The sequence below is a fragment of the Vitis vinifera genome, chromosome 2 (assembly GCF_030704535.1).
Source record: "Vitis vinifera cultivar Pinot Noir 40024 chromosome 2, ASM3070453v1".
NCBI lineage: Eukaryota > Viridiplantae > Streptophyta > Magnoliopsida > Vitales > Vitaceae > Vitis > Vitis vinifera.
In genome coordinates, this window is record NC_081806.1 from 5,470,505 (window position 1) to 5,494,696 (window position 24,192).

General features: G+C 34.6%; 3 protein-coding genes across 10 annotated transcripts; 1 reads left to right on the forward strand and 2 right to left on the reverse strand.

Moving 5' to 3' along the window:
• Positions 1-471: 471 nt before the first annotated feature.
• LOC100854766 (protein NONRESPONDING TO OXYLIPINS 2, mitochondrial) lies at positions 472-5,643 on the reverse strand. Of its 8 annotated transcripts, none has more exons than XR_785303.3 (5): positions 5,336-5,643; positions 4,725-4,843; positions 3,575-3,649; positions 1,083-1,115; positions 632-793 (listed from the first exon to the last, which is right to left on the reverse strand). XR_785303.3 is itself a non-coding variant. In XM_010648733.3 (4 exons), the coding sequence occupies exons 1-3, from the start codon at positions 5,509-5,511 to the stop codon at positions 1,096-1,098; spliced, it is 315 nt and encodes a 104-aa protein (XP_010647035.1). In that variant the 5' UTR covers positions 5,512-5,633; the 3' UTR covers positions 632-793; positions 1,083-1,095. The 8 variants fall into 8 exon arrangements, 3 of the variants coding, with proteins under 3 accessions (XP_003635355.1, XP_010647035.1, XP_059589708.1); XR_785301.3 differs by having other exon boundaries at positions 4,669-4,843; positions 5,336-5,633; XR_785302.3 differs by lacking the exon at positions 1,083-1,115.
• A 1,615-nt stretch (positions 5,644-7,258) lies between these two features.
• On the reverse strand, positions 7,259-8,964 carry LOC100255794 (metalloendoproteinase 4-MMP). Its single transcript, XM_059733729.1, has 2 exons — positions 8,806-8,964; positions 7,259-8,734 (listed from the first exon to the last, which is right to left on the reverse strand). The coding sequence occupies exon 2, from the start codon at positions 8,451-8,453 to the stop codon at positions 7,389-7,391; it is 1,065 nt and encodes a 354-aa protein (XP_059589712.1). The 5' UTR covers positions 8,454-8,734; positions 8,806-8,964; the 3' UTR covers positions 7,259-7,388.
• Positions 8,965-16,550: 7,586 nt separating this feature from the next.
• Positions 16,551-23,581, forward strand: LOC100260861 (O-fucosyltransferase 29). Its single transcript, XM_002267149.5, has 9 exons — positions 16,551-17,065; positions 18,509-18,599; positions 19,929-20,005; positions 20,172-20,260; positions 20,371-20,560; positions 20,840-21,021; positions 21,143-21,245; positions 21,517-21,845; positions 22,836-23,581. The coding sequence occupies exons 1-9, from the start codon at positions 16,799-16,801 to the stop codon at positions 23,224-23,226; spliced, it is 1,719 nt and encodes a 572-aa protein (XP_002267185.3). The 5' UTR covers positions 16,551-16,798; the 3' UTR covers positions 23,227-23,581.
• Positions 23,582-24,192: the final 611 nt, after the last annotated feature.

Below are 24,192 nucleotides of genomic sequence, written 5' to 3' on the forward strand. Positions count from 1 at the left end.
AGTTTGATATAACCATGGTAATCTTCCTCCAATCATTACAGGGCTAAGAGAAAAGGAATAAAATTTATAAACTGGTGAAGATCTAGGAAGGCCTCTTTGTCTGTGACATTATACTTCAGTGGTAAGTAGTATACAGAAACATTGGGACAAAGACCAAAATCAAAGATGAATTTCTTTGAACATTCCAATCAAAAGCAAATACTGAGCTCAGGGTTTAGAACAGAATGGTGGGATTTGGAGAAGTGGTATGCCCTAAGGCATCTAATCTTTTATTGAAATCAAGCTCTAACAACTGCCAGTTCTGGTCAAAGGCCTCAATATCAAGCATTGCTTAAACAAAAGTATTTAAATGTTTCAGCTGGGGGGGGGGGGGGGGGGGGGGGGGGGGGCGGGGCGGGGCGGGGCGGGGGAGGGGTGGGCGCAGGGCGGTGGGGAGTAGGCATCTGTTGCAACACACCCACAATGGAAAAATCCAAGCAAAAGGAAAAATCAAATATATCAGGCAGATATAACAGGATTTTATGGAAGAAAATGTAGAAAATTTTGCCAATTAAACATATTTAAGTAATAAACAAAGCAATTCCTTCACCCCCACTTATTTCTCATGGAACATCTTCCTTGGATCCGGGAATAATCAAAAATCAGGTTTACTGCCTCTTAGGATTCGAGCAGTTTCTATAAACTGGGAGAAATCTGTCAGGAAGAACTACAAAACCTTGCATTTCCAATCACAGCAGGATTAACTTTCCTTCACGCAATGGTCAAAGTCACCTCGGAACTGACAGACCAAGCTCTAATGCAACAAACAATACAAAGATTCAAATCAGAGAAAATATGATTCATCAAAAAAATTAAAAATAAAAACAAGAGCTGCATTGGTAAAGCAGTTTGACAAACCAATGACACACAATGTGATTCATATTTAAACCTAAACCTTAATTCACTATTATTCATATAATTTGCCTCCAGAAGATTGTATAGATGGCTAAACAAGGTATTCTATTAATGATGAATAATGAAATATGATCTAAAGATTGTAGAAATGATTCTAAGGCATGTTGAGGATAAATGACAGGGCCCACCTCCAGGCATGTCTCACGTACCATCAATTCCATCTGGGAAAAGGAGTAGTTCTGTTACCATAGTATTCTTTTTAACTTACATACAATTATTCAATGTGCAACATTTTAAAACTAAAACAAAGAACTTCAAGAATCTGGCTTATTGCCTCATAAGCTCTCTTTAAACCTGAGCCACTGTACAAATCAAGACGTCCCTTCAGCATTTAATGGGAATGTTTGTAATGATCAATAGAATATCATATTTGTATAGTAAGAAAACTACACAAGATTCTATTGCTGCATCCAATAAAGGTTTAGAAGCAGGTCATATTTTCACTTTTTCACATAAAATGCCATTAGATATATGCAGATACAGGTATAATGTTTAATGTTTTTGTTTGTTACAGTCTCCTTTTGTCCCTTAGAACATTTAAGTAAGAGGAATAATCAGGAAAAGTGCAGTTATTGGGTAAGATGCCAGTGTAGAGTTGTAACATCCCTTTAAAATTCACCATTTGCATCAGAATCCAGACATCTAAAGATTTATCAAGACAATATGGATCATACCATGATAAAGGTTACCTAACAGGAAGACATAAAAACGTTCTGACACTTTCTGTTTTGCTCTAAAGGCCAATACATTATTAATGCTTATCCCATATTTTTTTTTTTATAAGTAAGCACAGAATTCATTCAAAGAAGGCAAAAAAGCCCCATAGTATATAGGACGTATACAAGGCAGCTAAGGCCTTACAAGCAAAAAGGACCAAAAACTCACCACCCCTTAACTGGAGGCTAACCACTCCAGGATCCTATAAGGGAATGCGGCTCCTCACCCATATACAATTTAGCCCAACCCCAAATGTTACATACAAAAGAATATTTAAGCCTCTGAATTGCTAACTCCCCCCCCCCTTTAAAAGCTAATCTATTCCTTTCCTTCCAAACCATTCAAAAAATAAATAACGGAATGGAATTCCAAAGCTTTTTTCTTTTTTTCCCCACAAAAGCACCCCCCCCCCCAACTATATAAAACCCCCTTTACAGTTTTAGGAAAAACCCATTGAACCCCAACTAAATCCCACAGCACTCTGGCCACTGTACAATGTATAAGAATGTGGTTCACATTTTCCTCTTCACAAGCACACAAAAAACAGTGGTTGGGAAGCTGCCATTCTCTCTTCTGGAGCCTATCAAGAGTCAATATCTTCCCCCAAGTGACTTCCCACGCAAAAAACATAATTTTAGTTGGAACTCTCTCCACCCAAATTTTGTTTTTCGGGAAGACGACCTCCAAAGGCCTATCCAACCGGCTGTAAGCTTCCTTCACTCTAAACTGCCCACTTCCCCCTCCCTTCCAAAAAACCGAATCTTCCTCCCAAGTAATCCTGAATCCCCTCAACACCTGGAGCAAATTGCCTACCATCTCCACCTCCCAATCATTAAAATCCCTAATAAATCTCAAATTCCAGCCTCCTTCTCCAAAATTCTGGTCCCACATTTCTTCAACTGTCGCGTTTCTATGAGCTGCCAAGATGTAGAGGTGCAAGAACCTTTGGGACAGCACTATATCCCCACACCAAGTGTCAGTCCAAAACCTAATTTTATTGCCTTTCCCCACTTTGAACGCCAAGTTTTCCCAGCACCAGCCAGATTCCTTTAAAATCTTCTTCCAAACCCCCACCCCAAACGCACCCACAGCCTTTTTGGTCCTCCATCCGTAGTCCTCTTGACCATACTTTGCCACCAGCACTTGCTTCCATAGAGCCTCCTTATCACAAGCGAATCTCCAAATCCATTTGCCAAGTAAAGCTTTATTCACAAGGGTTAGCTTCCTTATTCCAAGCCCCCCTTTCTCCTTATCCCCACACACCACCTCCCATTTGACAAGATGAGCTTTCCTCTCCAAGTTCCACCCAGCTCCCTAAAATATTATCTTACCAAAGCTCAAACAAGATCTTGAACGAGCTGATTTAGACCTATAACTACGAGGTGCACAAATTTAAAGCTTATAATACAAATGATAATGAATATGAAAACTTAATCTTATTTTATCTTCCTCAGTTGAAGATTCACATTTTCAATAATTCTGGAACAAATACACCTAAAAATAAGATAGATACAGAGAACATAGTATTCCTGAACTTTCTCATGAAAGAATGTGTATCTATTATTGATATAATAGTTGAAATTGATAAAACAGAAAATATGGAGGGTCCATCCAGCACCAAAACTAATAACTTCTCCTGAATGAGCATTGAGATTTAATACCATAAATAAATAATTCAAAAGATAGAAAATAAAGTAGAGCATCTCATGGCATGCCATTAATTTCCAAGAAGCAAAAGAAATTCCCATGTTTTACATTTAAGAGTGCCTTGTACTCTTCCTGATAAATTGCATAAAGAATATAACTAAAATGTATGGAAATTGATAGAAACTCTAGATACAAGTTTGGCTTCCTCCATCCAATATAAAAAACATTTTTAAGATTGTTAACGGCATATTCATACTTGATATTGACGCTTAATTGGCAGGTCCTGTAAAATCCCAGTTTATTTCTTTCAAGCAATGGGGAACTCATGTGCCTGCAGGAACCAAATAGTCCAATCAGATTCTGCTAGATACCCCCACCAATGCACTTTTACCCCAAACCATTTCCCAATTAGTTTACTTGTGAAGCAGTTGTATTGCATGGACATGAATAAGAAACCCAAGTCATGGTCTATGCTTGGAGCTTTTTCCCTTTTTCTTTCTTTTCTTCTTCTTTTTTTTTTTTTTTTTAATAATAGGCATGGTCTGTGCTTGGAGTACTCAAGGTTTTAAACCTTGCCACATTTATCTGCAACTTAGTTCAAGGAAGATGAAGGAAATTTAAAACCTAAGCATCAAACTAATTAGAATAGGTTTTGAAACTTCAACTTTGCTTCAATATCATGGCTAAGTTGAATGACTTTATCAACATTAATCAAAGGTTTAGGAATGTTGCACATAGACAAAGATATCAACTTGGACAGTTTTACAAGTAGCATAACTTCCTTATTTTTTACTATGAACAATTGCCCACATTGAGATTGGAACAAAAAACACCCATTGTAGTATGAGAGCAGTAATTTACACAATTGATATCTTTTACAAGTTGTTTTATATTGTGTTTTAGATGGAAGTCCCAACTTGTCAGTTTTCCCCCTTATGTATTTTCTTGATGCTATCCATCCTAATGGCTAATGCACAGCTCTGAGAACCTCCAAGAGAATGTAAGTTAGTAACACAATTCTTGGCATTACCCCGCCAAGAAGGATGACACATAATGTGTCTCCAGCAATTTTTCACTGCTGAGTATTTTTCCCCTAACAAACTAAAAAATTCCGGAACTCACTCTTACTAGCTTCAGACTAATTGCTCAAATAATCAAATTTTAACAAACTTTAATATGTAAGTACATAACAGCCTTATTTTCAACCCACGTTTTATTTATAGGCCTTTAATTTCTGTGGGGAATGCATGAAATCAGACACTCCATGGGACAAACACTCTAAATAACGACTAGGCAATAAGTTAAACATTCGAAAGCATATTTACAGTAAGAGAAGAAGCAAAGACTCACACTCTAAAAAATAAAATAACACTACTAGAGGCCGGGAGAGGTACGGCAGAGTGTACCCTGAGAAAGAGCTTTGCAACTCCTTGATGTCGAGCTCAGACATGATGTCATTCTTGCTGCTGCAACTGCACTGTGGAGTGGCAACAGAGACTGAATGCATCCGAGTTCCCCTCTAGTCCTATTGATGAAACAAACGAAATGCTACAAAATCAATATCTAAGGCTGAATCCAGAAAACATACAAATTTAATACTTTGATTATTTTGGTTGTCAAATAAAGGTAACAAGATCTGAAATTCTTCATTGTTTGGGACACTAGAAACTAAATTGTCCACTTAACTAAGTCCGGAGCAAATTTTTCATTTTTTAAACAGAACATGAAGAGAAGATTGGACAGGGGAAACAAGTACCAAGCAAAAGTAAAGAGAGAGATTTGATTTCCAGAATCTAGCGCTTTCAGTTGTGCTTTTTTGTTGCTGAGAAAATGTATGAAAATATAAGGAAAGGAGAAATGAAAAAAAAAAAGGATCTTAAATCCTTGTTTAAATTGAAAACAACTTATAACGGAAACTCAAAACTTCGCTTCCTATCCGTTTCCCACGTTTTCTGAGCAACCAAAGATAGACTACCGAGCAAAAAAGGGGGAAAAGAGAGAGTTAGGGTTCAGTGACCTGGATGAAGAGAATCGACGGAGAGGAGATACAGTGGATCTGCTTGGAAGAGGGAATGGTGAAGATGTCGGAGTGGCAGATCTATTGACTGAAGCTGTTCGACCGTTTGCTCTAATAGCGGATTTGACAGCCGATAGCGATGCTCTGCTAACAAATCTGTTGCACGAAGACGCCATTACAGGACAGAAGAAGATCTGAAAAAAATTTCAAAGCTCCAATCACCAATTGAGTCTTCCGGCTAAACGAGTTAGGGTTTAGGGTTTTAGCAGAAACAGGGGCGGCTCACTATTATGAGAGGCCTCGGACAAAATTTAAAAACGGGTCCCTTGTTTTCCTTTTAATATTATTTTACCCCCAATGTTTTTTTAATACAAAACTAAATTTAAATTCATTTTTATTACTTTATCAACCCAAGATCACCGATAAAATAATTTTTAAAATTTTATTAAAAATAAATTTTATTAGCCCTTGTCGTCATCAATTTCATGGATCCTGCAATAAATTTGAAATTTAATTTTATTAAAAATAAGGTTTAATAAAATAAATTTTTATTTATGTTTTGTTAAAAAATCTTTTCAATTTTAATAATTTTAATTTTAAAAAATGCTAATTTTATTAATTTTAGATGGGAAATTTGTAAATTTTATTAATCTTAATTTCAGAGAGTTTGGATTTGGTTGATTTTAGATTTTAAAAAACTTCTAATTTGTTGGAATAATTCTATAAATATTATGAATAATATTATACAAGTATTTTAAAAAATGTAAATAAATTAATGATCTAATCACATCGCCTTAAAGAAAAAAAAAATCCATTCAAGTAATCATAATAATTTAAGATAAATATTATCTCTTTTGATTATTCATTATAAAATTAAAACTAAAAGATAAAAACAAATGATGTGAAAACAAAATATTAGAGTTTGTTTACAAATTTGGTAAGTAAAGACTATTTTCTAATTTTTATTTTTAAAAATAGAAAAACATGGTATTTAAAAAAATATTATTTAGTTGTTTTTATTTATTTTTTAGGGTTATTTTAAAAATAATTATACAAATATATAGAATAATTAAAAAAAATATTAGGTAAAAAATTTATTTTTAAAAATATTAAAAATAAGTTAAAAAAATTTTAAGTTTCTAAATAAATATTTGTTCTTCAAAAAAATTAAAATTCTCAAATAATATTTTTCATAATTATTTTCGAAAACAGTTATATGTCTTTAAAATTTGCTTGAAAACGTTTTTTAGCATAAAAATGGGTTAGTTAATTTTTTGATAAAAAAAAAGTTTATTGAGAGCTTATTCTATAGATATGATGTTTTTATTAAATATATATATTGATTATTTCCTTTGTCTCCGTGACTTATTTTAAAAAATAAGTGAACGTTTGAAAATAAAGTATGACAATTAAATATTTTATTTAAAAGTATAATTTTATTTTAAAAAAAATACTTAAAAACATAAAAAATAAATTGAAAATGTTTCATATTCTTGTATAAGACTTTGGGAAAACCGTGTTTTCAATTGATGTTATGAAAATATAAAGAAATTGAGAAATTAGGAAAAGCTATAATTACTTATAGAGAATAAAAATATTCATCGCGGTAGAATCGGAAATATTTGGTAAATTGCTATATTTTTAAAAAATATTTGTTAAAATCACGTTTTTTTTTCTTTTCAAAATAATATGAGTGGATCTGTCCACTTCACTTCAAATCAAAAAACGAATGAAAGTAATTGGAGCACTTTGAACGGGCCTCATACCGGCCCATTTCAATTGTAAGTCTCTTTAGCAATCAATGTGGGTCAACCGCTTTCCACTTTCCCCTTTTACCTTTCCAAGTCCTCGTCCTGTTTCATTGTTTCGTGCCCTTGAAAACTTCCCACAAGTCCGCCTAAAACAGTAAAACGTCAAATAATAATCAAACAAATTATTTGTTTAGTATAAAAAAATACTTTTACATTCTTTTTGTGTGAATATTTTTACAATTACAGAAGTGAAAAATAATTAAAAAATATATATATATATATAAATCACGCGTTTATGTATGTCATCGTGTCCACAAAGAGAATATTAAAGCCACCACTACCACCAAGGTGGTGGCCCACCTTGATGGTCGGATTTGTAATCCAACGGCTCGATTTGAAGAAATGTCGGACTCCATCAAAGAACTAAACTTGAAGTTCGGGTTTGGTCCGTAGAGAGCCTGGACCCCTTCCACGTCATCACGCTTGAGGTCCACTTTCTTTCTCCGTGGGCTCAAGCTTGGGTACATCACTGCCTCCTTGACTGAAGAGTGGGCCAGGCCCAGTATATGACCAATTTCATGGGTTGCCACCGATTCCAAATCTATGGCCACCCTTGACTTTTCAGATTCGAAATCAACGGTCCACGTTTCAGCTCTGTCGAAGTGGAACCTCCCGTTCTGTGGCGAGAAGGCATGCGCTAGCACTCCAAGCACGCCATCGAACGGTTCTCCGTCGCCGTGATCCCCAGAGTAGAACCCTATTTTTATGTCCGCTGACCCGAAATCCTCGGTCTCCGTAAAGTTTACCGGGATAACCGATGCCCACCGCGAGAACGCTCGTTCGAACACCGATTTCATCTCCGACGAGTTCAAGGATTCTATCATGTTCTCCCGCGAAAAGGAGTAGGTGAGGGTCATAGGAGGCACGCGAGCCCACCTGGGTTTTCCGTAAAAGTACGCGAAGTGGCGCGTCTCGTGCACGTCCTCCAGCGGCGTCGTGTCGCTGACGCCGCACCTTGGGGACACGATGGCGGTGATCGTCTTCGAGTCGAGCTTTCCGCTGACCGGCAAGCCAAGTTTTGTCTGGTACATGATGACAGCGGTCTCGAACCGGGAATCGAAAACATCGGTGAAATTCGTATTGGGCACCGGAAGATAGCCGAAACGTTGAAAGTACTTTTTGAGCTCCGACATGCCGCTGACTTGGCTTCCCTTCCCGGTATCGAGGAACCTCTCGAAAAAGCGCCACGTGTCGTTATGGCCATCGACGGTTAATTCAGTTAAATAGTCCGGTATGATTCTGGCGGGAAAGCAAGAGAAGGAAAGGAGAAGAAAGAAGAAGGTGACATAACTGAAAACTGGAAACATGATACAGTTAGTCAATCTCTTTAGGATTTGTGCCGTTTCAACTTGCCCAACTATGGGGACGCTTTATTTGATTCAAACGAGTCACGTAAAACAATTAAATTAATCCAACAACTTAGTTGAGATAAGATCGATGCAAATATACGCATGGTGAGAAAGCTAAGAAGATTCTTCCTTGTGCCCCTTTTCATTTGAGATTCTGACTTTTGGTGATGACCTAATGGTGGGTGAACCGTGAACCACACTGTCTGACCCGGGTCCAGTCCTTAGGGCAAGAAAGATGACTGCAAGATGGGTAGAACTTAAATCAACGAGATAGAAAAGCCTGGTCTAAATTAAGGTGGCTTAACAATACCTGTTCGTTATGATGGGAATATTGAAGAGGGGACCCTGAGGTGATATTTTGCACGCAGGTTGCATACCAGGCCGTCTTGGCTACAAGTCTTCGTTAATTAACTTCGCTTTCAGCATGTATTGATGTGTTTGTATAATTGTATATTTAGATGAGATGGGTGAGCCACGCTTCGTCATCAATTAATTTTTTGCTTGTATCAAGGGGCCTACCTTTTCTTTCTCCCAAGAATTCAAACGAAACCTCATCGTCACTGCCACCTTAATTGCCCAGAATATCCCCAAGATGAGTACTCCTCATTCTAATTTTGTAAATGCTTTTAAGTTTGTTTTTTTAATGGGTCAGTAACTTCTCGACAAGAAAGATAGCAACGTAAGATAGCTTCACAACCACCCTTGCCAAACCCTTGATTTTGGCTAACGAATTTTTATTAATCAGATTGAATTTTAAATTGAAATTCTACTTAGTTTGAGGGAGCCAAATGATTAGCTACAATTGTGGGTGGAGCATTTGGGATAAATGGTGGAACTTTGGCGGCCAACCCAAGTTGACCACCCTTTTCCTTTTATTTTCTTGGATTTAAAAAAAAATAAAAAATAAAAAATAAATGGGAAGATGGAAGTTTGGGAGGTAGCATAAGAAAAACAAGGTCCATACTTAAAGAATGTCTTCAGAACCTAGTACTCCATTTCTGCAAGAAAGGAAGATGAACCACTTTTAACACATCTTAAAGTTGAAATCAAAGCCTAGATATGGATCTCCTACAGCCCTTGGATGAGGGATGATGACGTCATGTGAAAACTAGATGATGCGTATACACACCAACATTAATTTAATCAATGGATTTCACTTTCACCCATGTGGGTAGCACACTTTGTTACCCAATGGTGCATTGGTGCACCTCTTATTTCCTACCACGTGGCATTTTGATGGGCTGAGTGGAAGCGGTATTGGGTTTTATTGGGCCCAAGTAGGCCCCAAATGGAAGTGATGCCCAAACCATGTTGTGGGTTTCATTTTCCATTTGAAAGAATGAATGGGTTATGTTGGGCTTGAATTCATATTCATTGCCCACAAAGGGTCTATAACACTGCAGAGGTATGTTATTGGGCCCAAGTAGGCTATTTGATGGGCTGAGTGAAAGCGGTATTGGGTTTTGTTGGGCCCAAGTAGGCCCCAAATGGAAGTGATGCCCAAACCATGTTATGGGTTTCATTTTCCATTTGAAAGAATGAATGGGTTATGTTGGGCTTGAATTCATATTCATTGCCCACAAAGGGTCTATAACACTGCAGAGGTATGTTACCCCCAATTTTTGGCTAGTGGATAAAACAAAAATCAAATTTTAATAGTCCAATTCATATTGATGATATTATTTTTAAAAATTTGCTGGTCATTTTTCATAACTCGACTTAGAGCACACTTAGCAATGGTTTTAGGAAGTGTTTCTAGTATTTCTAAGAGGTGTTTGTTTTTTTAATTTTTTGTTGAAAATAATTTGCTTATAGACTTTACATTGTTTTTTATTTATTTATGACTTATTGTAAAAAAAATATATATATAAAAATCTAAAATATTTTATTTTCTCGAAATGAAAAAAGTAACATGTTTGCTTTTCTTTACTTTTTAGTATTTAATAAAAATAAAATCTTACAAAAACAAATAACTTAATACTTAACACTATTAAACATTATTTAGTTTTAAGTTAACACTATAGTTTTAAGTTCTATTTATAATTAAGTAAACAAAAAAACAAATACCATTAGATAAAAAATTTCAAATATTAAAAAGATTAAAAATAATTCCTAAATTTATTATCAAACACGCTCTAAGAATATGTTTAAGTTTTTTTATTTGATTTTATTATGAAAAATAAGTTGGAAAGTAAAATATAATTAAAATTGGTAATAAATTTATTTATTTTTAAATTATTTGATCTTTGTATAAAAAAATATTAACTTTTAAGTCTATTTTTTGCCTTTTTCACTTTTTCTTTCCTTTTATTTATTTCTCTTCCATTTTTCTTCAAAATTTCTGGAAACAAACATAATTTAAAAGAAAATATTTTAAAAAATATATTTTATTTGTAATAACAAAATAATATCAATAAAATATATAATGGACCACTTGATCGGCCAGCCCAACTATTTCTAGGTAGTGGGCCTTATTTGCGAGCGGTCGAGCCGTTCACATTAAAAGGCCTAGCTACCACTGACAGTAGCCTGCATTGCATCCCGTAAACAATAATTAAGCTGATCTACTCCAATCTACAACAGAGACTGATATGAGTAATAATTTAGTTCATTCACTCTTCTACTTTAATCAAACAAACTATCAGCATGAATGCACCACCTTTCTTCACTACAACTCTCAAAATTTCGTTACCAACTCTAGCATGGTGGCCGGTGGTTCATTCAAAATCCTTTCACGATTTTAATTTTTTCTTTGTAGTCAATCGTATTATGTCTCAACGACCAATTGATGTCATGTGGTTCTAAATACCTACCTCTCATTGTTGAACAAATGGATACAAAGATCGCTATTGAACATTGCACCCCACTTGAATTAAGGCCTAGCTTGATAGGGTAGATTTTGGTCTCCCAACCAGGGCCATTGCCAGATCCCAACGGCACCCACTTGGCCCATGTCTCTAAAATCCCATTACAATAACATCCATCCCCGAATTAACAACACCCACGAGCCCAAACACTGACCATTAAGTTTGCTTGGGCAGTAGGCGGGCAATCATTTCAACGTCTTTCGTCTCTATTATATCTATCATCATCCAATCCAACCTAAAAGTTAATTCCATTTGGTCAAAACTCATCATACTCCAAAACCCACTTTATCCCTTTCCAATCCCATCTTTCAATACTCTTCTATCCCCATTATACTTTATATTTTTTTAATTTTTCCTTTCCCTCCATTTTATTTTACTCACCACTTTGTTGCTTTTCCATTTGGTTGACCAGAAAATCAGCTTTCACCCTGTCATTTTACTCTGGAATTCAGGGGGTCAACCCATTTGATGCCGCCTGCTTCGCCAGACACGTAGCTTATCAGTGATGGTACCAAACTTAAATTCTCATTACTCATCACTATCAGCACTAATTAATTCAAAGGCAAAAGGCTTCCACTGGTCGTACGGCTCTGATATTATCTCCATAGATCAGAGGGGTGTCATGTCATCATTTAATTATGGATAAATCCAAAAAAAAAAAAAAAAAACGAGGTAATATAAGTTGTCACGTGGAAGTCACGTGTCAAGTGACCAAAGATACCAGTACCACCACCCTATTATAATAAAGGGGAATTCTTGTAATTTAATGACAATTGAGAAATGGGTGCGCTAATTAGACGTAACAATCGAGATGGGTCCATTTTTTTTGGCTTCCCAAAAGTCACATTTTGCATCTTTTAAGGAAGGAATCAATCCCTCAAACTATCATCTGTTGGAGACGTCTCTTGATCTGTGAAAACAACCCAGCAACTCCTGCGATAACGCCGTTTTAAAATTTCACCCTCAATCTTACTTTATAAGCCTTAAAAGGTCATTTTACATTTCCCTAGGCTTTGTCATTGATACAAAATAAAAGTAATGACAAAAAAAAAATGATAAATTTATTCATTCTAGGAGAAATGGTGGGGATTTAATAGTAAAATACTAAAATCCTACCATTATTTTTTGAATTAAGTGTTTGGAAAATATGTGATGTTTCATATCAGATTTAGAAGAAAGCGTATATTGCTATGTAAATATGTACTTCTCTTAATCTTATAAATGCATTTTAAAATCATGAGAGTCATTTGAAACTTAAACGAATAATGTCTATATGGTTAGATGCAAACCATTATAAATGATATCAAAATCGATCTTCGATCCCGAAATAAGGTCTGTTTAATCTTGTGAGGATGTATCTATCCATTTGGTTTGACAATCCTATGAAATTTTTTTCTTAACCTCGAAGATGATTTTTAAAGTCGTAATGATTCCTTTGGACCTAGAGCATACAATATATAAAATATTTGATGTGGATCATTACAAAATGCGACAAAATTGTTTTAATGGTTGTTTTGTCTAAAGTAGGAATGATGGGGACTTGTGTGCCCCACCTTAGGTTAAATTGGAGGTATGTGAGTACGAGACTTATGTTTATAAGGGAGAATAAATACTTTTTGGACCATGATTTTTATTTTTTGGTGTAATTGACAAATGAAAATGAAGTTAATTTAATAATTTTAAAGGGTAATATAGGTAATATAATAAATATGAAAAAAATTCCATAAGTTAAAATCTAGTTTCCATAAGAAAATAATAATTTCTTAATTTTATATTAATTTTTTAAGGCTATAAGCTTTTTGAATAAAATTAGTCTTTTTTTTTATTAAACTTAAAAAAAAATTGATTTCTCAAAGAATAATCCAAATGGTCCAAACATGATAAAAGTTAGGTTGTCTTGATTGTCATGGATTTAGATGGTGGACAAATTTTGATTTTGTCTTTGTCTTGAATTTCCCCTATTTGAGGGAACAAACACTATCCACATCAAATTCTTACTATAAAAATTGAGGTATAATAATTTTCCGGTCATTGGTAAAGAATTAGAGGGAAATTAAATTTTTGTATCAAAAAACACAATCCCAAATTATAGTACTAGCTTATATTTTACTAGAGTACATTCACTTGGTCTCAATGAAACCAAGCTTTTATTTTCCTATCAAATTTTGATATTTTTTTAATGCTTTTAACATAACATCAACTCAAACATCTTTAAAAGCTAGGGACCATGGCCTTTAGATGTTAGTGTGGGTGGGTCATGAGACCTAACATGGGCAAGTATCCATCAACAAGGATTTCATTTTAAGTAGCCTATTTTAGAGCCATCTACATAACATTACACACTAACTACTAGAAAATTCAAATTATAAGGACCACTGGCTTGTGTCCAATCACTTGACTTCCAACAAGGAAAAGTCTTTAGCCTATGTTTGAATCTAAAGAAAATGACCCATTTTGGAATCTCATTCCACTCACTTCTCCTTGCATGTGATATTAATTGTGTGATTTATTAATGGTGGGAACCACTATATATCGCTCTCCTTCTTCTTTGTCTGGTTTTTGTATTATATTCGTTTCTTTTTTCGTAGTTTTTTTCTTATATGCGTTAACGATTAAATGAATAGATAGAATGATGATTGTGTGATATTTCATATTGGATAGGGAAAAAAGTCTTTAGTATGATATATGTATAAACTTCTCTTAACTTTATATAGATAATTTTAAAGTCATGAAAGCTTTTTAGGTTAAAAACGGACAATATTTACACGACTAGGAGTGGAGTTTATCATTACAAATGATATCAAAATCAATCCTTAACTCAATTCATATCGAATAAGAGAAAAAATTCATGACACTGAATCTGATACTATATATGTATAAATTTCTCTCAACTCTATAGATGATATTATAGAATGAGTTTAAGAAGTACCAAAGTCTATTGGAGTATGATTAGGATAAAACTCTATAGCATTTTTGTTAATAATAGTGAAAATATTTTTAAAGAGAATTACATTTAAATATAAAATGAAAAAAAATACATTGGTAATTTATAATATAACAAAACTTACTTTTGAAAAAAATAAAATGATTTCTATATTTTAAAAATGTAGGTTATGTTTGATTCTTGAAAAGTGCTAAGGAAAAGAAAAAAAAATATTAGGAAAAATAATTTTTTTATGTTTGGTTTCAATATGAAAAATACGAAAGAAAATAAAATATAATTAAAATTAGTTAGAAATTTATACATTTTAAAATCATTTTATTTTTATATATAAAAAAATAATTAAAATAAGTTTGAAATAACATATAAAATAATTTATTGATTTTAATTTTTTTTTCTTTCCTTTTATTTTTTCTCTCTATTTTTTTTTTTTTTTTACATTTTTCAGAACCAAACATATATATATATATATATATAAGCATTAAGAAAAGTTTTAAACTTTTTGAATGATAGAAATTGGTTGGTAGTGATAAAGAGAAAGAAGATAGGAGTTGTAAATCAGAAGTCCAAATTTATGGAAGCAGCTCTGCCTCTGACTGGCTTGGCATGGTAAGTAGGGCATGTTGGCATAGCCTTGCATTTATTTTAGTTCTTATCTAACTAGTCCTTGTCTTATCAACATGCCCTTAAATGGCTTTTCCAATTACAAATATATTTGAATGTATTATTTTGAAAATTCATACATTAGTGTCCTAATATTCAATTAAGTTGTTGACACATCCTATGTCATGTTCAATTTATTTTGAGAATTTATAGAATGTTGCTAACACTTAATGCATCATGCATACTTAAGACTGAAAATAATTCTTTAATTGAGATATGGAAATAAGAAGGAAAGTCATTGTTACATATTTCATTATTATCCTTTTTAGAGGATGTGATGGGTATATTTATAATATTTTGTCTTGAAATTAATTGTTATGATTATGATTTAAACTTAGATTTTGATATTGATTTTCAAGTCATTTATTATTCTTTTACATTTTATTAGAACTTTAAGATCACGCTTTATACTCGACCCTATATCCTATTAATACATTTACCTAAATAATTCTAATATACGTAAAAGCATTTGGAGCGTTAGATTGGACGAAGGTTCAAAAACAACAAATCTATGAATTTAGACTCAAAAGTCGATGAACATATATTTGATCATTTTCAAACAGACGAGGGTTAGATTTATTTAATTATAAATATAAATTTGATTTTAAATAATTTATTATGAAAAATGGTTAATTAATATTTAGAAATAATTTATAAATCATTTAAAGGTGAAAAATATTTGAAAAAAATGGAAAATTGAAAAAAGAAGAAGAAGAAGGCATTTTATAGGTGCTTCTTTTGTTCTATCAAAAGTCAAACTTAATATAAAGAAATAAAGGCTAAGGCTGCAAATTGAAAAATATTATATAACTAAAGTCTAAGGCTACAAAAAATAAAGGATATTATTTTAAAATAAATTCATTTTTAATATAAATGTTTAATTAAATATAATTCCAATAAATCAACTAGTAGAATTTTTTTTATAGATTTATTATGAAAAGGAGCTAATAATAAATATTTTGGTTTAAAAGATAATAAAATTTAATATAATTTTTTTTATAATAAAAATATTTATTTAAAAAATAAATAAATATAGAATAAAAAAATTCGCTTCTTTAAACATCAACTTTGTCTTGTGGTAATGATTAACATCTTTATCAAAACAAATGCCAAAATTAGTAGAACTAATCTTAGTGGGTCCCATGGAATTTTCCATTTTAGTCACTGTCATCTTCTCTTAATTAACTTGAAAATTTTTATTAATAAATTTTCCAAATTTTAAGTCATCAGATGAAGCTGAATCTCAGCGGTCAGACTCAAGAAGATTAAAATATCAACCGTGAATGTAGTACGTGGAAGTATTTGATTGGCTGATTTGGGAGTTGTACGACAGCTAGGACAGGAGGCCGGCTTAATTAAATTTACTATCAACCATTAACCACCTTCAATTACTCATGCAAAAGCGTGGAAGTGAAATTCCATATTTAGCCTCGAAGAAATCAGGATTTTCCAGGTTGCCATTAACGGAATCGGCTGTAGCTCGCCGTTAGGGTAGTTACACGTTCGCCTCACTGGAAACCGGTAAAAAGGCATGTATCTTCGCAACATTTTCTTAATTTTCAAAATCAACGTTGTGTTTTCTGTTTTTAAAAAACAAATCTCAGGTTATTAAAAGAAAAAAACAGGGAAAAATTCGAAAAGCATCTCTCTCCCCCTGTAGGAAAAAAAAAAAAACACCCCTACAAATACTCAAGCGCGTCTGGGTATGGAGGCTCTGAGCTTTTTCACCTGGCCAAATTAAAACCCTAAATTAGGGTTTCAGAGTGTCTGACCTTGAATGTGGGAATTTATAGCAGTTGAGGCATTGGCTCTTGTGAAGAAAATGCAATGAGATGGGTGGGGGTGGAGGTGGAGGTGGTTGCGGAGAAATGGGCATAGCCAAGGCTTGGAGGTACAGCACATTTTCGGCGAAGTTGGCTTTGGAGCAGCAGCATAAGCATGTGTGCTGGAGATCACAGAAGAGGCCGATCTCGTGGTCGATCATCTGCGGTTTGATGTTGTTTTGTTTGGGTTTGATTTCGCTCTTCACTGGACATGTGGCTTCTGATCTTGAATGGTACTCGCAGCGCTTGGTCAAGCGGAGTTTATACTCCAAACTGGTAATCTTTATTTTTACTTTTTAGCCTTTTGAGAACTCTCTTCTTTCTCTCTCTCTCTCTCTCTCTAGTTTGTCTCCCTAGAGTTTCGGGGTGAAATGTTGCTGTTTTTATGCAATTGGATTTGGCTTGGAGTTTGGAAGCATAGGTTTGAAGAGATTGTTTCTGTATCTGTATGGATGTGATCGGTTGTTTGTGGTCTCGCTTTTTCATCATTGTCCTTAAGATGGCGAAAACGTCCTTAGTTGGGGCAATTTCAGAAAATTGGAAAAAAAAAAATTTATTGATTGGAAAATTTTATTGCCTTCTGCTTTTGGAACCAAATCTTTGAGAGAATTTTGCGTTTTGAGGAGTTCAATTCGTAGTTCCATGGACAAGGAAATTGGAAAGGAAACCTTTTTGTTTTAACCATGTTTTTCATTTATTCATTTTACCAAAATCAACAAAAGCAAAATTTTCACAAGCAATGTTCGACTTTGCAATTTCCTGACTGATGCATGGATGAACTGGTGACCACTCTCATTTTTGGAAGGGATGGTTGATTTTGGTTGACCACAACTGGGTTTCGGAGAGTTTGCTTCACAATCATGCCCTTATAGTCAAAAGTGTTCAAGAATAGGTGAAGGGTAGTGATTGCAACTGGCTGCTAAAACTCGTTAATAGGGAACAAGCTTAAGTGAACCAGCCCCCTGGCCTTGTTCTATCTATGGATTGAAATAATCTTCTTAGGCAATGGAACAAAATTGTCTGTTTAACTTGTTGCCAATATGAATGATTAATTGAGGTTTTGAGGAGGGTTAGTATTTGTGGTAGGAGACTTTTTTCTCTCCACCTCTTGAAGGGGATGATGATGAAGCAGGGTGAATGAAACTTGTACTTGGATCTCAACAAGAAAATTCCTACCAATAATCCATGATAAAAATATCTTACACACTGTGTAATTGTTACCCCTGTTGTTGCTGTTTGATACCTGATAGCTTTTGGGTTTATTGTGGTCACTGCTTTTCAATAAGGAGAACAGTAAAATCAATTTTAGAACCAATTGGAAGTGAAATACTCTTAGTTGATGACTTTTCTTTATGATGGGTGCATCATGTGCTTTTGCTGTGACTAGTCCCCTAGGAAACCAATAGTGTTGGGTCATGATATATATTGTTGGCCCAAAACAAACCAGTTTAAGCTTTTAGGAAAATTAGTTACTCAACATGGTATACTAACTTAGGTTTGCCAGGGGTCTTGGGTTCAAGTCCTCCACCCGTTATTCATTGATGAGAAGAGAATGATTCTTTAAAATAACGTGAACTTGTAATCTTTCTTTTCTGCTGAGTTGATATGTTTTTGTACATGTTTTCACATTCATCTCTACCTCTTTATATGCATAAAAAGTTGAAATATGCTTGCTTTGACTTCTATATTCATAGAGTAAGTTTGATTTGCACATTGTAGGATATGGGTCGTCGTGCATCAATTAATATTTGGAAATCAGAGTCTTCAAAGTTCTACTATGGATGCAGTAAAAAAGGCCGTCATTTTGCTTGTAAGTTAATTTAGCAGTGCCTTTATTTTCTTTCAAAGAATTTTGGCATGTATTTTCTCAATTTTTGATATATTGACAATGGCTATTATCTTTGCTATCATTTGTTTTATGACTGTATATGCTATTCTTGTATGTTGTTTGCACTACTGAAGATTTGGCACTTCGTTCAATTAAAACTAACACTCTTATTTTCTTTGTTAATTAATTTTTTTTTTTTTGGCATCTCATTGTAGAACAGTAACCAATGGGTAGAGGAATGCCCTGCACTTCTGGCAATTACATTCTGAATTAGATTACTGGTGCTGAAACTGCTGTCCTACATGTGACACTATAGTAGTTATATCCATTACTCTAATTAGTGTTGTCATTTTACTTGAGTTTGCAAAGATTGTTGCTACAGATGTCAACATATATGACATCGGCATATGTAGCTTCCAAGGTCTCAACTGTGAGGATTTTTGCATTGTGGATTTCCCATCCAAGAATCTTGGAAGAGGAATGGAAAACATGAACGTGTTACTGCTTATTTGTTGCAGTTGCTTTTTCTTTTTATTGTATATATTATTCTACCTTCATTTCCTTGAATTTCTTTGTAAGGTTCTGTTTTTACACAAGGGCATTTGAATGTAATCTTTTCCTGCTGTTGATCTCACTCAAATGGTTTAATGTTCTTAGTGGGTTTTCTGCTTTTTTATAGTTAAGTTTGTATTGTACAAAATAGCTTCATTTAGATCACTCATGTTGCCAAATGGAATGAAAGGTTGGTACTTGCATGGGTTTGTGTTATGTTGGCCCAGGGTAAGGGCAGTACTTATCTTCTATGATTTAATAAATGAGTTGAGCATTTTTCCAAGGACGAATTTTCTCCAGAAGTTGAACCATTATGCACTTTACCACTTATGTACCATGTGTATATATTGAGCAATCGCTTTAGCACTCTTTAAAGTTTTGTTCTTTATGGGAAATCTTTTCTTGGTTTGAAATTCTTTTCTTTTTCTGTGTGTTCTTTATGAAATATATCCCTGTAATCACTCAACTGAACCTTGCTGATGCATTTTTGCTTTAGCAAATGTGTGTCTAGCATGCTGCCACTGCATCAATTTGAGGTGTTAGGAAAGATTATATCAGAGGGTGGATTATTGAAGTTTGAACAGATTATCTTTTCGTAGGAGAGCCAATTTTTAAGTATTTCCTGTTCTGTATCATTTGTTGTGTTATTCTGAACTACCAATGTCTAGAGAGCCAGTTCACTTTATTCTTCTATTTTCAGCAAACTAATATGATATATTTGGATATCAATCCTACTCACAATGCTATGAATAAATCTAGCTGCTGTACGCGAGAAGTCGTCAAATGGCTATTTGCTTATTGCAGCAAGTGGAGGGCTGAACCAACAAAGAACAGGAGTAAGTATAAAGATTCTTCTGTAGCTGCTACATGTTCATTAAAACATATATAGTGGAAGGATATGCTGTTGCCGTGTCAACTTCATAAACATATTATAAACTTGTTTCAGTTATTTACTTGTTTATCCTTTTTGCATGGAATTTACAATCCATTTCCTGCACTCAGATAACCGAGGCTGTAGTAGTTGCTCGGATTCTTAATGCTACATTAGTTGTACCAGAGTTGGATCATCATTCCTTCTGGAAAGATGATAGGTGAGTTGAGATTCTATCAACTTAGTCATAGTGACATTTAACTTGGTTGCAATAATGAGAATTAACCATATGATCATTCTCTCACTTGAGTTCTGTTATTTACGATGCAGTGACTTTGTCAACATTTTTGATGTTGATTGGTTCATTTCTTCCCTTGCAAAGGACGTGACTATTGTTAAAAGAGTTCCAGATAAAGTCATGAGATCAATGGAAAAACCTCCATACACCATGCGTGTACCAAGGAAATCCACTCCTGAATATTATCTGGATCAAGTTCTGCCAATACTCTTGAGGAGACGTGTAAGGAGATGTGGTTCATTTGTGTGATTTATGCTTTTTTATTCTATTAAATTTTGTACACTCCTTGACTTGCCTCTTTGAGTTTTGGAAAATAGAGATACTTTATTAAATGATACTGCCTCTGATCCACTAAAACTGTCAAGACACAGCTTTAGATGACTATAGTCACTTGAATCCCTGATGTAACTTGGTTTCAAGCTAGAGTGATGTATTTATTTTTTATTTTGTACCTTCCAATTTGTTTTCAATGAGGCAATTAATGCTTTGAAAATTTTGCAGGTTGTACAGTTGACAAAGTTTGATTACAGGCTTGCAAATAACATTGATGAAGAGCTGCAAAAGTTGCGTTGCCGGGTCAATTATCATGCTTTAAGATTCACAAAGCCCATACAAGAACTGGGTCAGAAACTTGTATTAAGAATGCGAAAGATGACAAATCGTTTTATTGCAGTTCACTTGAGGTTTGTACCTTCCACCAAAAAAGGGGAGAATGGAACTGAGAACTTATTTAAAATTCACAAAAAAAAATGAAATAATGCTTTCATTTTTTGGGTTCATGATATGAAACCATTTTCATGACAGGTTTGAAGCTGATATGCTAGCATTTTCTGGATGCTACTATGGTGGGGGTGAAAAGGAGAGATATGAGCTTGGTGAAATAAGGAAACGCTGGGCAACATTACCTGTGAGAATCCTATCCTTAGTGACGTCTTTTTACCATGATTTCTTGTTCGTGTCAAGCAACCAAATAGATGGCAAAAGTTTACTCTTTATATGACATAAAAGTCAAATTTCTTGATAAAATATACATTCTGTTATTGTTTGAAATTATATGCCCTGTATTTGTTTTCCAAAGAGGTGCCATGCTTATGAAGATCAAACCATAGTCATTATAACCATATATCCTGCAACCAGAAGCAAATTTTGTACTCCCCTTTACTTATTTCTTCTTACAGGATCTAACCCCTGAGGGGGAACGAAAGCGAGGAAAATGTCCACTGACTCCTCATGAGGTGGGTTTGATGCTGCGGGCACTTGGCTTTGGAAATGAAACATATCTCTATGTTGCATCAGGAGAAATATATGGTGGAGAAGAGACTTTGCAGCCTCTCAGAGAACTTTTCCCAAACTTCTATACAAAGGAGATGCTTGCCAGTGAAGAACTCAAACCCTTCCTTCCCTACTCTTCTCGCCTTGCTGCCATTGATTACATTGTCTCAGATGAGAGCGATGTGTTTGTCACCAATAATAACGGAAATATGGCCAAGATTCTTGCAGGAAGAAGGTAATAAATCCAGACACTCTTTTGCTAAAACTGCTTTTATGAGTTGAAGTTTGAACAAACATCTTAATTTTTCAAGAATAAAAGCATAGAAAATAATTTTTCATCTAAATCTTTAGCATCTCAGGAATCCTGGTTTTGTTCAGTAAGCTAACTAAGCAGGGAGTTATGGACAGGACACCATTGACATACCCAAGGAATGACAATTTACTCCACAGAAACTAACTAAACAACTGCCCTCACTTTTTTGTTATACAAAATAACCTTGGGTCATTTAAAGTTTATTTTAGAGAAAGATCTACAAAATTTAGGATAGAGATTATGAGATTGAAAATTTTAAATTTATGCTGCATTCTATTTCAATTCTAGTAATTAAAATGGCCCCTGGCAACGTTTTTCATTGATTCTCCTCTGGGTTAAATCCTTTGTTAATCCTCTTTTTAGGTGGAGTGTTTTGAGTTTTGAGGTTTAAGGTGATCTTTGCTCCTTGGAAGCATATAAATACCTCCATTTGATATTCACTTCAAACCTCAATACTCTCTGTTACTCTTATGTATGGTGGATGTGGTCTAAACGACAAATGGGAAAGTGACCATACATAGAATGGAGATGTAGTGGAGTCCTGAATAAAGTAGATCACTTGAATTTTGGTATGTCTAGTAGTAACAACATGCAGGAAAGTTTATGTTGGATAAGAGATGAGATAAAAGCACCAGGAAAGATCATATTAAACACCATTTGAAAGTCCATAACACCGGGAAGGTTATCTTGTAATTATTATGCACTGTATGGGATAAGTATAAAAATTAGTCCTGTTTGGAACTATGAATCCTCTGCTGGATGGTTTCCCATGCGTGACCATGTAGAACTCAATGATTTATTATCATTATTATTATTTTTGGACATTTCTGTTCATGATATGCACCCTTTTTCTTCTTTCTTTTGGGACTGTTCCACTTCATTAAATCGGTTTATTCTTGCTATTGATTAAAGGAGGTACATGGGGCATAAGAGGACCATCAGGCCAAATGCAAAAAAGCTCAGTGCTTTGTTCATGGCTCGGAATAAGATGGACTGGGATACATTTGCCAAGAAGGTAAAATCATACCAGAGAGGATTCATGGGAGAGCCAGATGAGATGAGATCAGGAAGAGGCGAGTTCCATGAATTTCCATATTCTTGTGTCTGCCACAAACCATTCAAATACCCTGATGATGAAAACAATAATAACGAACAAGTTACTCTAGTCTCTAGAGCATATATTGGATCTGGATCTGAATGGGAGAATAAAGGTTCAAACAGTTTGCAGAGACTAAAAGAAAACCCAGGAGAAGGACCAGTGACTTTAGGCGACACTAACGATGATGGCTTTTTGGCAGACTGAAAATCCTCAGGTAATGCTGTGGCCAGAATATGTTTTCTTATTTGAGTCAGTGTTGGCTCAGACATTGAGGCTCCTGTGTGTTAATGGTAGCACAAAATTTTACTCAGCTGTGGCATTTGAGTGAAGCCAGACCAAGAAGTGGACTCTGGTTTCGTTTAATATATCTGGCTAGATCACTGAATCTGTGTATAGAAAAGAAGGAAACTTCTACCCAGCTTCAATTGTCTATAAACATTTTTGCTTAGTACATAGCTATGTAGGTATGCCAAAATAGCTTCTTTCTCGTCGAACAAACAATTGGGATGTTTTATTTTAATTTATTTTTAATTTTAAATCATATTATTGTTTCCGGAAATTGCATTGGCCTCCGATAGGTGCTTTGTTGTCTCATACTCGATTACCACGCATGTCTTCTTGAAAATGAACTATTAATCTGCTGCAGTCTGTCTTGGCGCTGATACTCGGGACACAGACCGCATCAGTTGTGCTACTGAAACACAAAGGCTGTAGAACTGGCCAAGCGCCAGTTGTTACCCACCTTTGGTTAATGCTGTGCACATACTATAGTTTGTGTCAACTATAAGGCAATTTGGTGTAACTTGTAAGCAATGTATATAGGAAAGAGCCAATCGAATTGGCCATCTTTCTAACCTATATAGAATGTGGATCTCATAGGGTATGCTGTATGATGCCGTTTTCTGATTCCTCGGAAAAATGGTGAATTGGAATCAATAAAGCCTTTTATTTGATAGCCAGGTTATTGGGTGTGAATGAACTTCATGGCATCAGCAATGCCTTATAGCTCTATTTCATTCGACCTCCCCCCATCCCATCCCACCCCACCCAAACAATCCCTAAACAAAACACATCACAGCATTCCGAGCAGATTGTCATTCATGATGATCATCCAGCTCCATGTAACCGCCACTATAGTCATGCCTGCTAGTTTCTATGCCGCTCGGTGGT

What these genes read in the sequence shown, in the direction of transcription:
- LOC100255794 (XM_059733729.1), bottom strand. Translation starts at nt 8,453, where the DNA reads ATGTTTCCAGTTTTCAGTTATGTCACCTTCTTCTTTCTTCTCCTTTCC.
- LOC100260861 (XM_002267149.5), top strand. Translation starts at nt 16,799, where the DNA reads ATGGGTGGGGGTGGAGGTGGAGGTGGTTGCGGAGAAATGGGCATAGCC. An exon ending in TGAACCAACAAAGAACAGGA is followed by an intron (nt 20,006 to 20,171) that starts GTAAGTATAAAG and finishes TCCTGCACTCAG; the next exon opens with ATAACCGAGGCTGTAGTAGT. An exon ending in AACGCTGGGCAACATTACCT is followed by an intron (nt 21,246 to 21,516) that starts GTGAGAATCCTA and finishes TTCTTCTTACAG; the next exon opens with GATCTAACCCCTGAGGGGGA.
- LOC100854766 (XM_059733725.1), bottom strand. Translation starts at nt 5,511, where the DNA reads ATGGCGTCTTCGTGCAACAGATTTGTTAGCAGAGCATCGCTATCGGCT. An exon ending in CGTCGATTCTCTTCATCCAG is followed by an intron (nt 4,844 to 5,335) that starts GTCACTGAACCC and finishes TTTCATCAATAG; the next exon opens with GACTAGAGGGGAACTCGGAT.